Source organism: Zingiber officinale, chromosome 11B, assembly GCF_018446385.1.
Source record: "Zingiber officinale cultivar Zhangliang chromosome 11B, Zo_v1.1, whole genome shotgun sequence".
Lineage (NCBI taxonomy): Eukaryota > Viridiplantae > Streptophyta > Magnoliopsida > Zingiberales > Zingiberaceae > Zingiber > Zingiber officinale.
This window is the reverse complement of record NC_056007.1, coordinates 75503705-75517805: the sequence shown is the minus strand read 5'-3', so window position 1 is coordinate 75517805 and position 14101 is coordinate 75503705. Positions and strand designations below refer to the sequence as shown.

Sequence of the window (14101 nt, the reverse complement as noted above, 5' to 3'; positions counted from 1 at the left end):
CGATGAAACGCACGTGTCGGCACGCAGGTGACAGCATGTGACAGGACCACAAGATCGTCAGATGACTTGGCCCATCGTCACGTGTCTCGATAAATGTTCGGCATTCAGCACCTGGTCCATTAAAAATGCTGAACTAATCTTATCCGTTCGTCCCGTGCGATCACGCGAAAGCACCACCAAATGCGCATCGTGGTCGAGAATCTGAACGCGAAAAGCCATTCGAAAGAGGAAATTCCCAACTTTTTTTACTCTTCAGCCTTTCTCCCAAATTTTTTTTTTATAAGGATTAGCCATTCACAATCACATCATCTCGTCCCCATTATAAAAAGCAAGAAGATAAGCGAGCGCCGCGTATCAGACGGCAGGGAGCGACTCAGTCCGCCACGTAAGATCATATAGATCGTACGGTCCATAAATCTCATCAGTGTAATCAAACAGTCCGCCTTCTAACGCTTGTCCACCCTCAAACGCCCGCTCCTCCGGCCGCATCCCGAGCCCTAACCCATCGTAGCCGTCAACCGCATCGTCGAACCCCCAGATCCGGCTGAAACCGGCAACATCCGCCGAGGACGCGGCATCGGACGGCGGGAGCCCGAGCTCATCGTCGGAGGCCTCATACAGGAACCCTAGATCAGGCTGCCGCACCACCTCGAGTCCCTCTTCCGAGAGATGGGATACGGCCGGCAGATCAGCAGAGGACGGGAGGGAGATCTCCTCCTCCAAGCTCTTCATCACAGACGCGAGGTCCTGCTCGCCGGTGGAGCCATCATCGTCGTCGAGTATGTCAAAGAGGAAGTCGGCTCTCAGCCGCTTCACCTCAGTCGGCGCCGTCTCGTCGGCATCCACCTCGAAGTGGCGCTTGAGCTCGCCAGAGCGATCCATCCGTTTGGGAACAGGGATTGGACGTTCAGCCAAGCTGTAGCCCGTAGCGTTATCACACCGACGACGAAAAAAAACACCAAAGCAAAATGAGGGTGTTTTGGGCAGGCCGGAAAGACTTGAGCTGTGGGTTTATATAGGCATAGTCATGCGATTTCATTTATACCGAGGGCATTTTGGTGATTCTGAGGGCACCCACCTGCAACGTCACCGTCATGGATGCCATTCCTTGTCGCTGTCGCACTTCTCCAAAATCAATTGAGCGGACGTGTCCGTTGTCAACCGCATTTGAAGTCCCGATTTGACGTCCGGCGCCACCTGCTTCGGCGGCTCGGATCGGTCGCAGCAGCCAGTAAGCGAGGTGACGTTAATTAAGGGGAATTATTTGTGGTTTGAGGTTTGTGATTTGCGGAGTACCATCTGCAAATACGTTTCGTGTATTGGAAATTTTATTTATGAAGCAATTAATAATTGGACAATGTTAAATAATTAAAATTTGATCTAAGACTATAAACTAGTGAGTTGAGTCCAGTTTTGAGATGTTCATATTTGTTTGATAAAATAATCGAGTTGAGTTAAATTTAAAATGAATCAAATTTTTAAAATGGTTGTTTAAATTTGATTTGATTTATTTTTTATGAGTTTGAGTTTGTTTAAAGTTTATTTTGAGTTTTGCTTGTTTAGATGTTATCGAGCTCTCAATTTAATCTTGGTTTGATCTTGGTTCGAATTTGATTTGAGCTTGGTTCAAACTTGGTTTGTTTAGATGTCATCAAACTCTCAATTCAAGTACTTTTGATTGTTTGAAAATTTTAATTATTTGATTGGTTATTGAGCTTGATAATTTAAACTTATTTATTTATTTTATTTTATTATTTATTTAACATATTGAAAATAATTTTATTAATGAATATGGTTCGTGAAGATTATTGACGAACGTTATTCACGAACGTTAATGAACTGAACACATGTATTCAAGCTTACTTATTTAATTTAACGAACTATTAAACTTGTTTATTTCATTAATTTTGTGTATATTGAACGAATATAAATAAATCTTATCAAGTCAAATATCAAATTTATTCATGAATATTTAATTCATTTACAATCTTAATTTGACCAGCTAAAATATACTTTATAATTCATTATTAAAAATATTTTAGAAATATCATTTTTATATATATGAACTGTGATAATGAAATTTTGTCTAGATAGATTTACCGTTAACAATTTCCATACATTTCGATTCCAAGTTTCCAACAAAACGAAACAACGTTGCAGTACACAAAATTGGACCCACCGTCTCACCAAATCCAATTGCTTAATCGACTAGAATATGGTCGATTGACAAAATCCATGTCCGGAAGCAGCCTCGTTGATTCCTAATCCTAACCCACGTCGCAATTAATTGGCGTAGTTGGTCGTTAAACCGGTTTCTAGCTATGTTAAAATTCCACCTCAATTAATTTTTGTGCATAAAAAAATAAAAATAGCAGCGAAGGTTGCGATTTAAGTGAAGGTTTGCGTGTTGATGTGAATTTGTTAGGCGCGCACGCGAGAGACACGTGGGGGGTTGGAAGAGATGGGAAAATACGACCAAGTCGAATCGCTTCAACTATTTAGTAATTAATTATGCGGTCAAATGATGAATCAGGTCAACTTGTGGATATTCAATGACTACAAATCTTATCAAGAGATATCATCGTACAAAAATAAATAAATAAATAAATATTTTAAAAAGTCAACTATATACGATACAGGATGAGACAAAAAGATTGATCCTTTGTTTAAAAGATCGCATTTGCCACGTGGGTCACAATGACCGTAAATAGCAAGCGAACGGGAAATTTTGAAACGAATCAGAAGAATTTCGGATTTTGATTTCTTATAACATCCACGTATTCCCGTCACAACTACTCTATTGGAAAAAATTTTATTTTAAATTTTAAATAGAATAATTAAAAAAAATTATCAACTATCCTATGTGTTTTTTAAATATAAATTTAATAAATAAAATTTCTCTAAATTTAACAAATAAATTTTTATCAAAATAAAATAATATATTTTTTAATCTTTCTCCTTTCACTAATTTTTTTTAATCTCTCTTTCCACTCATTTCATAAAGAAAAATTATATACAAGTAAAAGTCACATATAAATTAATAGAGTCACAGGAGTAAAAATGATAGATTATTAATTTATATATTTATCTTTGAGATTTTTTTGAGATTTTTTCGGTATATTATTACTTTTTTATAAATATAATAATAAAAAATTAGAAGGAATAGGAAAAAATAATAAAAAATTAAAGATAATGAAAATTTTAGGATAGTTGATATAGTGTAGTGAAAAATGATTATCTAAATTTAATAAAATGAGTTATTTGACCTAAAAAAAATGATATGTTCAATGAAAAAAACTTAAGGAAAAACTCAAGGATAGACACATAAAGCGATGAAGCCCACAAAAAGTGAAATGGTGGGTCATGACTTTATGTGTCTATCCTTGAACTTTTCTTTTAGTTTTTTTTCCTTGAGCATATCATTGCTCTTAACTTAAATTTTAGATATATTGATAGAAAAAAATAATATGAGTGCTCTTAGAAAAATATGGAACTGTCACATCAGTGACCTCCCCAGAGTCGGTCCCACAGCTATGGAGAGAAGTAAATGTAGGTACACAGCTCAAAGTGCATCGGCGAGATGTTAATCCAAGGTAATGACACCTTGAGCATCGAACCCTAAACTTATCAGCAACGAAACCATGCGCTCCAGCTGTGCTAAGCCATGCTCTTGAAGCATCTACATCAATTATCCTATCTAAAATAATTAATTTAAATTAAAAAAATATTTTATTAAATTTAAATATCTATTTTTTATTATACCATATAATAACTTTTTTATTTTTTTTTCTAAATTTATTTCTTAAATTTAGAAAACGACTATTTATAAATATAAATATTAAGAAATAAATATAATAGTTAATGTAATATTTTTTAATTATCCTATCAAAAATTAAGATAAAATTTGTAGATACGATGATTAGGTTAGATACTCGTATGTCAAATAAAAACAGTTTGTACAGGAAAAGGAGCACGCACGAGCTGCACGTGAGGGTGACGTGTCCTCGTGAGGCCGAGCAAGGAGCGGGGTGGCGGCGACTTTTACCGACGCCGCCCCCGGCTTCTTAAATCCACCTCGATCCTTCCTCCTCCGCTCGCCAGCCACCTCCCAATCAGTTCTACGCTTCCTACCATTCCCCACCCTACTCCTCCTCCTCCTCCTCCTCCTCCTCCTTAGCTCCTCCACTCCTCTGATTTCGTCGCCCTGCTCTCGGGTTCGCTTGGTGCAGGTCGGGAACCGATCGGTCGTCGGCACCGTCGCGGACGACGTATAAGCTGACTTGCCTCCCCTTGCTGCTGCTGGCTCGGTTCCCCACTTGCATCAAGTGAATTCGAGGATACTTGGCGAAAAAGGAAGCTCCTTGAATGTTTGGATTCGAGTCTTCAATCGATGGCGGTGCTTCTTATAGTGCCTTTACCATCTTGCAGTTTTTGCTTGAGTTTCGATTAAAGATGGCGCTGCCTGTTTTTCCTTTCTTCGACTTGAAGCCTTGTCACCTGACAATGATTTGGACTTGTCTGAATCTGATTCATTTGGTGGAAGCTAACTTTTAAGCCTAATGCTTAAGGTTTTTTTTTTTTTGTTCCTTTCCTTTTTTTAGCTTGATTCAGTTCGAGGAATTACGATAGCAAAATAATAATTATGATTAGGTTAGGAACTTTATGGTTGAAATGGTGATGTTTCTGTATTTTACTTTTCTGTAGACCTGTAACTACTTGGATTTCAGAAGTTCTTTAGCTAATCGGCGTCGTAACATAACGATAGCAGGCTGGGTTTTGTTCCTCATGTCTTTGTAGTATTCTAAGTAGATCGACGATAGCTATTCCTGTTTTAATTCTCTCATATTTTTTTTAAGAAAAATCATGATCTTTATGGCTATTGGTCAATTATCGAATATTCAATAATGTCTATCATTAGCCTCGGCTGGGGCTTGCTGGAGATTACCATGGAAAAGGTCCATCATTAGCTTCAGCTTTGAAAGGAAAGATCTAGATATCGTATTGGCATATTATTGTGCTAGGTAGGCAAGCCTTGCACACTCTAGGAAACAATTTTAAGTTAATTTGGATGCTAATAACAACTATCACCCTGGCAATTTGCCTGCCATGGCACTATCTCTCATATTAAGAAAATATGGAGTGAAATTTATGAAATAGATTAAACAACTTTCTTCAGGGTCGAGATCGAGAATAGAAATGCTAGACGACAATGAATCGAGCAGGTAAAATGTGGCAGTAACGGACAGGCTGGTCAGATAAGAAATGTACTCAATGGCATCGATGCCCTTCTCAGCCAATGACCACTGGCAACAAAGGAATGAAGATGCTGGAAAGAAGACAAAGGTGTTGGAATCTTTTGACTTTTATCATATGCTCAACTTTGTTTTTCGTCCTTTTTTTTTTTATAAAGTAAGAGTTTGAAGAATCTTTTAGTAAATTTTATGTTGTTTGTGTTTCTTACGTTTTTTTTGTTTACAGCAAGGAATTAGGACTGGAAGGGAGTAAGAGAGAAGGGAAAGAGAGAAATCTTGTATGATCTTTACTTTAAAAAGGGGCATAGCAAGGAATGGGCAGTCCGGTGCGGCAATGTGCTCTTCGTTTTGTTCTTTACTGCATCAGTGCCACCTTCACTACTAATTATACATTGCATATTCAAATGGCTGTTGCTTAAGGAACGTTCATGCCAAAAGAGAAACATAAAAAAGCGCATTTAGCAGAAAACAATTCTATTTTCATGACAACAATGTGTTTTCAAACTCTTACACTAGCAAAATACAAGGATGTATATATGGTTATCGATTCAATTAGGAGGGTCGCTATTTTGAATAAGATCTTGAAGCCATTATCAGTTACAGCAGAGGAAGTAGTGAATGCTGTAGTCTCCTCAAAGACATCTAATAAAATAACTAATGCTTGGTGTAAAACCTGAATCTTTTCAAGTTTCAGACACCTAAAGATACAACAGAGCATGCAAATTGCCTAGCAGAAGATGGCTTCTGCCAATTGGTGTTTTCAATCAGAATCCAAGGTGATTAGGCGCACAAGTCCCTGACCTTATCCGACAGCCCATCCATGGACTCATCTGTGTGTTCTGGTATAGGCTCTTCCTGAAATATCAACCAAAAAAATCTAGTATCAGCACTCTTTTCTGGAAGATAGTGTTTCCCCTTTGAATAGCTTGTAAATGGAATGCTTGGGGTAGAAAACAAAATTTACTATCCCAGTGAGAAAAAAAAGGAGCACAGCTGATATAACAGTTTAATTCACTTAAGAAGTAGGATCGACTGATCCTGTTAACTTTCAATATACCCAGTACAACAAATTCATAATAGTCAAGCTACCGCCACTCCGACCTAGTTGGTTACTCATGATATTTAACTATTGCTTCTGTTCAATCCAGAACACGAAAAATGTGCTCATTTTCAATATATCTATAGACAAATTCTTTGACATATTGGATACACTGGTCAATTTTACTTGCAATCATGAATCACCAGTTGATATGATGTCAAAACCATTATTCCTGCCATAATACTAATGTATAGTAGCCTTGACAAACTAAGCCACATATATTCAGTTTTTATGTTTTTAATCAAAATTTAAATATGTCAATTCTTCTATTTTAAGATTGCAAATTAGAAAAACTCAGATGAAAATTGCCCCTTACCTCTATATCCAATTTTCCTTCGACATTTACACATTTGGATGCACTAATACTAGCACTCTTCAGCAAGCTACGGGCACTTGTATTTGGTTTATTCACCCCATTTTCCATGACTGATGTCTTGTCTGGTTCTACTTGTGATCTGGGAGGGCTTTGAAGGGTGGTTCTGGCAACAGATTCTGCAGTCCTCTTCTCGAAATCATTATTCTGATCAGTAGTTTCAACTTTTGATGCACAAACCCTCTCCCTATCACAAGAAAACAAAATTCACGTATACAAAATGGAATTTATGTCAATTCTGGATACTTGTTTGATCAATATACACACAGCACACCAGTAGAATTAGATGTACCACTAACTTAAAATTACCAGTTTATACTTGAACACTACCTTGGCAAAGATGCATGTTGTCGCTGCAGAGGAGAACTTCTTTCACCCTTGCCATAATGCTCTTCCAGATGTGCAAATTGGCGTTTAAAACGATCAACTCCACTGTTCCTCAGATATTGAAACATTGTAAGATGCAAGTAGCTCAAAGCAATTCACAAAACAATAAAACAACATCCCCATGATATAGCAAAAATTCAGGAAGAACTTCACATCAAACAATGCAAATGAACTACATGTTTGAATATCAGTCTACCTAATCAAACAACATTTGTGAGCTTTGATATTTAGTAATAGCTTTTTGAATGGCAGCACGTTCTTATTCGATAAGAATAGGAAAGAGGAAAGAATCTTTGTCAAATTCGTTATTTTTGTTCACTAAGCACAAAATGGAATATGGGTTTGAAAGATGAAGAGTAACAAAACTACAATCCTACTTTAAAAAATCTAAGATTATTGAATAGAGACCGTGTATAGGAAGAGATACATGTCCGAGAGATTAATTACATCCTAACATTCTTAATATTGAAGAGAAATTTGATTGTGGGGAAAAATAGTACGCAAAGAACATTTTCACTACCAGCAGCTACTGTCAGTGTGTGTGTGTGTGTGTGTGTGTGTGTGTGTGTGTGTGTGTGTGTGTTTACTTTCTTGCTACTCTCAACCAAATCCCACAGCAAATTGGGTGCAAACTAAAATATATTAGCAACAAACCCTCATAAAAAAAATTCATGACAAACTCAATTACAGTATGAGCCAAAGTTGACAGTGCATAACAATGGGGAAAGTAAAAAAAACAAATTATGTGTCATTTATCAATATATGAAAAGAAAACCTTGAATGTCTTTGTCTATATCAAGATTATGCTTCTCTCTTTATGATCTTAAGTCAATAATATTTCTCTTCGTGTAAAGGAAAGATGTAGCCCGTCAGTTTATAGCCACTTTTAGTTGTTTAACTTTAACTTTAACATGGTCCAAAACATTCTATTATTATTTACAGATTAATGAACATATAAGGTAAATTTCATAAAAGCTTAAACGGGTAAAAGGTGCAAAAAGCAAAAGCTTTAACATCAGTTAAAACGTGTTCTACAAAATCTTAAAGGAAAAATCTAATTAAAAGCACACCTGGGGTACATGAAGCTAGTCTGTTCTCCACCTCGAAGATACTCCTGTAGCATCAGGGGATGGTACTCCAAAATCTGTTTGCTTCCAAAAGGAAACCCAATACATGTTATACATGGAGCAATTATGAGTAAGAGAAAAGCAATAAAGATATATCGGCATTTGGTGGCGTACCTCTCTGTATATTAGTTCTCTTACATCATCTTTTGTCAATTTCTTCCTTTCAAATTCAAATTCAAGTTTGGAGATCGGCTGTGTTGATGGTTCCCTGTCTACATTTGCAAGACCCCGGAAGTATGGATCTGCTAAAGCCTGAAAAAGAACCAATATAATGATCAACCAAATAAATAAATAGTCAATCAGCATCTTTCATATTTTATCTGAATCCTACAGTTGTTAATAAACTAAGATTAAGAAACAAATCTTACTTCTTCAGCACTAGGTCGATCTTTTGAATCAAATGCTAGTAGACGCTCTAGTAAACGAAGCGCCAGTGGATCAACATTTGGGAACTTCTGCGAGAATGGAACTGGTTGTTTTCTCCGCATGCTGCTAAGATATCTCTTTGCCTTTTCATTTCGAATCTGTGACATTAAAGTGAACAAAATTGAAATCCAAGAGCCTCAATATATGTTCAAAAATTTGCACACAAATGTAAGAAAAAAGTCAGTTGAAACAGGCACATATCAGGGATCCAAAACTAGTTGTGATTATTTACTCAAATTGTTAAAAAAAAAAAATTACATAAATATGAAATCCTATCTCACTCAAGCCTCTTCAACTACATTACTTCTTTGTTTCAAACCGAGGCCAAAACCAAGACAATAGTTAAAAGGAATCCAATGTAGAGTTTCATTGTAGGAAATCCAAAAGGAAGAGGAAATGTTCTACTCTTCCTGTAAAAGTTTTAATAAGAAAGCTGGACACTGATTTTATATGTTATTATCACTTTGCATGAATTAGATTGCTATTTAATTTCATTACCATCGATCGAGCATAACAATTACAAATAATTTTATACAATTAAGAACCTTAAATATGCAAATTTAATTTTTAATGGTAAGTTTAGAATACACGACAAGTGTGCTATTTGATGGTTGAAAATGAAGATTACAGTCAAATAGTATATATAATTGATCTTTCACTCTCTTTGATAAAAACAATAAACACGAGATGTGGAGAAACTGGAATTTGCGTAAGGACATTAGATGGATTACAAGCATCAATTACCGCTGCCATCCTATATGAAACAATTACACCCCTTGTCACTTAGTACCAAAAAGAAAATCAAGGTTAACCATTGACTCAGCAGCATAATCTAACAGAAAGGTACATTGTCAATATCATAAAAATAACAAGGAAAAGAACCAGTTCATTTTATCCCACAGTTTTTCCATCTGGAGTATTATTCAAGTAGAAATATAAACTGAGTGCATGTTCAAAGGTAAGAGCACAAATGAAATAAACATAAAGAAATTGTACAAACCCTAGCAATGGTTTCAGCAGAAGGTGTTCCAAGAAAATCAGTCATCAGATCCAACTGATGAACCACATTCTTTCCAGGAAATAATGGCCTTCCAGTTAGCATTTCAGCAAATATACAGCCTATGCTCCAGATGTCAATTCCTGGTGTGTACTGCAAAAGGCAAACATAAACCGGGAGAATCATTTTAACATAGTATAGGTCAGTAAATCACAAAACAAATAGGCCAGTTTTCTGACATTTGCTATCAAGCAAGGAAAGAAAGGTAAAATCACTTTCGAGATTGTATATTTCAGTAAGAAGCATCTGCTGGAAAAACAAAGGGCACAAGTAGAATACTTAAGATTGATTTTACACAAGAGATTATCATGATCAACAATTTAGCCTGTTTGTTAGCATCAACAAGCCTGTTTTTACATGGGATAACTACAAGCTACAAATTTGACTCGGTTTTTGCAATATGCTTATTAAAATATAGCTAAACTATAAGTAAAAGAGTGGGCAACGTGGTGAAAATACAAAAATAACTAAGAAGTTTGCCATAATTTTTACATACATCCACACGCTCACAGTAGAAGTAACTGCTGACATAAATATGCATATTAAATAATTTATTTTCAAGACCTAAATGATAACAATTAGGTTTTTTTTTTTCCTTTTTTTGAGAAAAAAGGACTTACTTTAGAGAAAAAAGAACCACATAGCTCCGGGGCACGATACCATCGAGTTGCTACATAATCCTGAAAAAGTGGGGAAAAAAATATAAGCCATGTAAAATGGTTACCCAAAGATTGAGATTCGTCATCATATCTTGAAACATGTATAAAATATCCATTATATAGAGTTTTCATTACTGACTTGTATTTATTAACATGGCACAGATCAATCAAAAATCTATGGACAATTAGGAACACAAAAGTATACAAAAGATTAGTAATGGAGATAATATAAAGTATATTAAAAAAGATATTTCTGCATAAAATGAATCATAATAGAGGCTTTAGATTGGTAGAAATGATCAAGCAGTACTTTCCTACTTTCCTGTGATTCCAATCTAGAGTAATACTGATTAAAAAAATAACTATTCGGACCAAATTAATCCTTTATTTTTTTTTTTTCAAAGTACCCGTCTTAGATAGAAGAACAGGAATAAAAGAAATGAAATATAATATTTGAATGAAAAAAAAATCTTTATTCATTCTTTTTCCTATACATATATATCCAAATAGATGAAATTCTTATCATTATTTATGAACAAATTCCTTAATTATTCAACAAACTTTAATAATGCTTAAGGAGAAAGAACAGACATCAAATACAAGTATTAAAATAACCAACAATTTGGGACTAAATATATGGTCAGAAAGAACACATACAGTCCAAAAGATAGCAGATGGAGCATCATTAAATGATGCCCGGGCAAGACCAAAGTCACAAATTTTCAGTTTGCAGTCTGCATTAGCAAGTATATTCTTGGGCTTTAGATCGCGATGGAACACATTCGCTGTCACAAAAAAATGCACAGTGTTGCATGTTTAGATAAAATCCTCATCGCAAAGTTCGAATACTACTCAATAGAATTAAAAGAAAGGGAAAAAAAACCTGTGTGGATATATTTTAGAGCTCGAAGAAGCTGGTATAAGAAGAACTGATAATGTTCTGGAGTGAGATCATCGTTGGCCTTAATAACTTGGTGAAGGTCTGATTCCATTAGCTCAAATATGACATATATGTCTCTGAATTCTCTCCGAGAAGGAGGAAGCATTATGTGCTTAATTTCAACAATATCAGGATGCCGGAGAAGTCGTAGCAACTTAATCTCTCGGAGGATACGAGTAGCATCAGAAACATGCTCAAACACATCATTTATTTTTTTTATGGCAACCCTCTCTCCTGTGTGAGTGTCAATAGCAGCGGCCACCACACCATAACTTCCCTTGCCAATAACCTCCTGTATCTGATATTGGCTAGCTTCGCCATACTCCGTGAAAAATTCATTGTCAAGCATGCTCTGGTGTTTAATAATTAGATAAGGAAAATCAGATAAAGGAATTACAGGACGAATCTTAAGTCAAACAATATCATCCACATTAAGTAATGAATTCTTATATAAAGGCACCCAAACAGATACTAAGATGACAAAGATCTTAGCCCATAGTCACCTCTCTGCTAGGATTTTAGCAAAGGCTTCGGTCGGAAAACCGACCTTTATGTCCAACCTGGTAGGAGGTTGAAAATCAAGAGAAAAGAACTTCGAGAAAGGACCGTCCTCCTCCTCCTCCTCGAAAAGATCAGGAACTCAAATTTCGATGCGAACAATTGGAACCCCCAAATTGTTTCATTTTTGTTGAAAACAACGGGAGTTATAAATATTAGCACGGATCTTACCTACCAAATAAAAAAGGGGTGGACAAAGGCGGAAGAGCAAACGATGCCACAATTAAAAAAAATGAAGATGTAGACTGTGTCAATCTAGGAGCGATGAAGAGATCAAAGGGCAGAAAAAAGCAGTAAAGTTCAATGCTTTTCCATCGGCCAGGAAACTCGAGGGTACCTTCTTGTAGGGCTGTTCGATCGGCGGCATCTTAAAGCGCTTGGGGACACGGATGCGGGGGAGGCCTATGAGGTCCGAATCCTCGACGATCCGGAGCTCCTCTTCGTCCCCCTCCTCACCGGACTCGTCGAAGGCCGGATCGTCGTTCAGGAGAGAGGCAGCGGCGGAGGATCTATGCGTTCGGCGATGGAACCAGCGACGGACACCGTCCACTATTGCTCCTCCCCCCATATAAAGGCGGCGTCAGCGGCGTCTGGGACGCGGACAAGGACTCCGATGCGGCAGATCAGAGAGCGGGAAGGCTCGGCGATCGCTGCATTGAATACTAGATCTCTCTCTCTCTCTCTCTCTAACCCTCGCAGCACATTCGGCTACTCAACTCAAGTTTTCTATCTCGATCTCTTTCTCTACTGCACTTTCGAGCAGATTTCGAGCAGGATGGAAGACTTCCCTTGTGCCTTCTCCACCCTGGAAAAATCCGAAATTCTTTTTTTTTTTAACATTTTTAATTATTAAAATACCATAACTAAATTTCTACTCCAGCGCCTACTACCGAAGGTAGCCCTATCAATATCATACGAGTGTTCTCATCATCCCAACTATTTCCACAAGCAAAACTAAATTTTCAAAACAGTTTTTTATTTTTTTAATCGACGACCTAATCAAATAGCTTAGAATGATAAATCACAGATTAAATTGACCAAAACCTAACAAAATAGAATTTAATCATTCTGCGTGACTTAAATATATCAACTGATTAGCACAAACTAAAGAAATCTCCCCCTAATTAATTTCTAAATGAGTAATCACTTAAAAATAAATGTAATTACCCAGATAAATAAATGAAGGGAATAGAGGAATGATATTATAATGTGTCATGTGATAAGATCCAGAGATAAAGATAGTTGTTTACTACAAGCGAATCCGTCCAATTTTGAATGGAAAGAATTCCGATGAAATGCACATGGTCGACTCGTTCCTCTTTTTTTCCCCCTATGATTGATTCTTTTCCAAATAAATAAAATATTTTCTCTAATTTTCCACCTTCCTTGTTTTTTCTCCCAAGGGCTACGTGAGGGATAAAAAGAATAATAATTAATTATATTATAAATATTATCAAAATACATTTGAGGATACTTTTTATATTTTTATTCTAAAAATACTCCTAAACAATTATAACCATAAACATTGGCTATAACAAAATCCAACCCCTGCACACTCTACTTGTCACCTGCTCACGTGGACCGGGTCATGAGTCAGGACCTACTCTTTCCAGCACTAGGGGCTGTTTTTCTTTTTACAATGTAAAAAATAATCACGTTATTAACAAAAAAAAAACGTCATTAGCAAAAAAATATTAAAATTATTTACAGTTACAATCCAGCTTAGTTTACTAAAATTTGATAATGACATTTAATATTGTGAACGTGTCACGTTCACTGTCCACAAATAATAAATGGCTGATATAAAGTTTTAAGTTTTTTATATCATAGAGAGAAAAACAAAATCATTTTCGGAAAAGAACATCAAGTATTAAAGTCTGTGAATCAAAACCAATCATTTCTCTTTCATAAATTCTCAATAGATCGATGCGAGCTTGATTCTGTTTGGGAGAGCCTCCCAAAGCTGTTGGTTCATTACAAACCCTATTATTAACTTTCTATCCCTCTGGCCAAGTTGAAGTAAATGCTCTCAGGATATTTAAGTTTGTTGGATAAAATAAGCGAACTAAATTAAATTAAGTGAAAATGAATCAAGCTATTGAAATAATAATTTAAACTTGGCCTTGTTTAATTTTTATGAGATTGAATTTGATTAAAACTTGATTTAAGGTTAGTTTGTTTAGATATTATCGAGTTTCTAATTCAGTTTTGTTTGATTGTTTT

General features: G+C 36.0%; 2 protein-coding genes across 2 annotated transcripts; both read right to left on the bottom strand.

The window, feature by feature from the left end:
* Positions 1 to 258: 258 nt before the first annotated feature.
* On the bottom strand, positions 259 to 1323 carry LOC122033479. The gene has a single exon (XM_042592509.1). The coding sequence runs from the start codon at positions 880 to 882 to the stop codon at positions 355 to 357; it is 528 nt and encodes a 175-aa protein (XP_042448443.1). The 5' UTR covers positions 883 to 1323; the 3' UTR covers positions 259 to 354.
* A 4386-nt stretch (positions 1324 to 5709) lies between these two features.
* Positions 5710 to 12704, bottom strand: LOC122033639 (mitogen-activated protein kinase 9-like). The gene is made up of 11 exons (XM_042592707.1): positions 12216 to 12704; positions 11264 to 11672; positions 11038 to 11165; positions 10342 to 10401; positions 9665 to 9814; positions 8607 to 8762; positions 8353 to 8490; positions 8182 to 8255; positions 7055 to 7156; positions 6668 to 6911; positions 5710 to 6107 (listed from the first exon to the last, which is right to left on the bottom strand). Exons 1-11 carry the CDS (start codon positions 12444 to 12446, stop codon positions 6033 to 6035), a joined length of 1767 nt encoding a protein of 588 aa, XP_042448641.1. The 5' UTR covers positions 12447 to 12704; the 3' UTR covers positions 5710 to 6032.
* Between the last annotated feature and the right edge of the window lie 1397 nt (positions 12705 to 14101).

What these genes read in the sequence shown, in the direction of transcription:
- LOC122033639 (XM_042592707.1), bottom strand. Translation starts at nt 12,446, where the DNA reads ATGGGGGGAGGAGCAATAGTGGACGGTGTCCGTCGCTGGTTCCATCGC. An exon ending in TCGAACAGCCCTACAAGAAG is followed by an intron (nt 11,673 to 12,215) that starts GTACCCTCGAGT and finishes ATTAAACACCAG; the next exon opens with AGCATGCTTGACAATGAATT. An exon ending in AAGGAAAATTGGATATAGAG is followed by an intron (nt 6,108 to 6,667) that starts GTAAGGGGCAAT and finishes TTGATATTTCAG; the next exon opens with GAAGAGCCTATACCAGAACA.
- LOC122033479 (XM_042592509.1), bottom strand. Translation starts at nt 882, where the DNA reads ATGGATCGCTCTGGCGAGCTCAAGCGCCACTTCGAGGTGGATGCCGAC.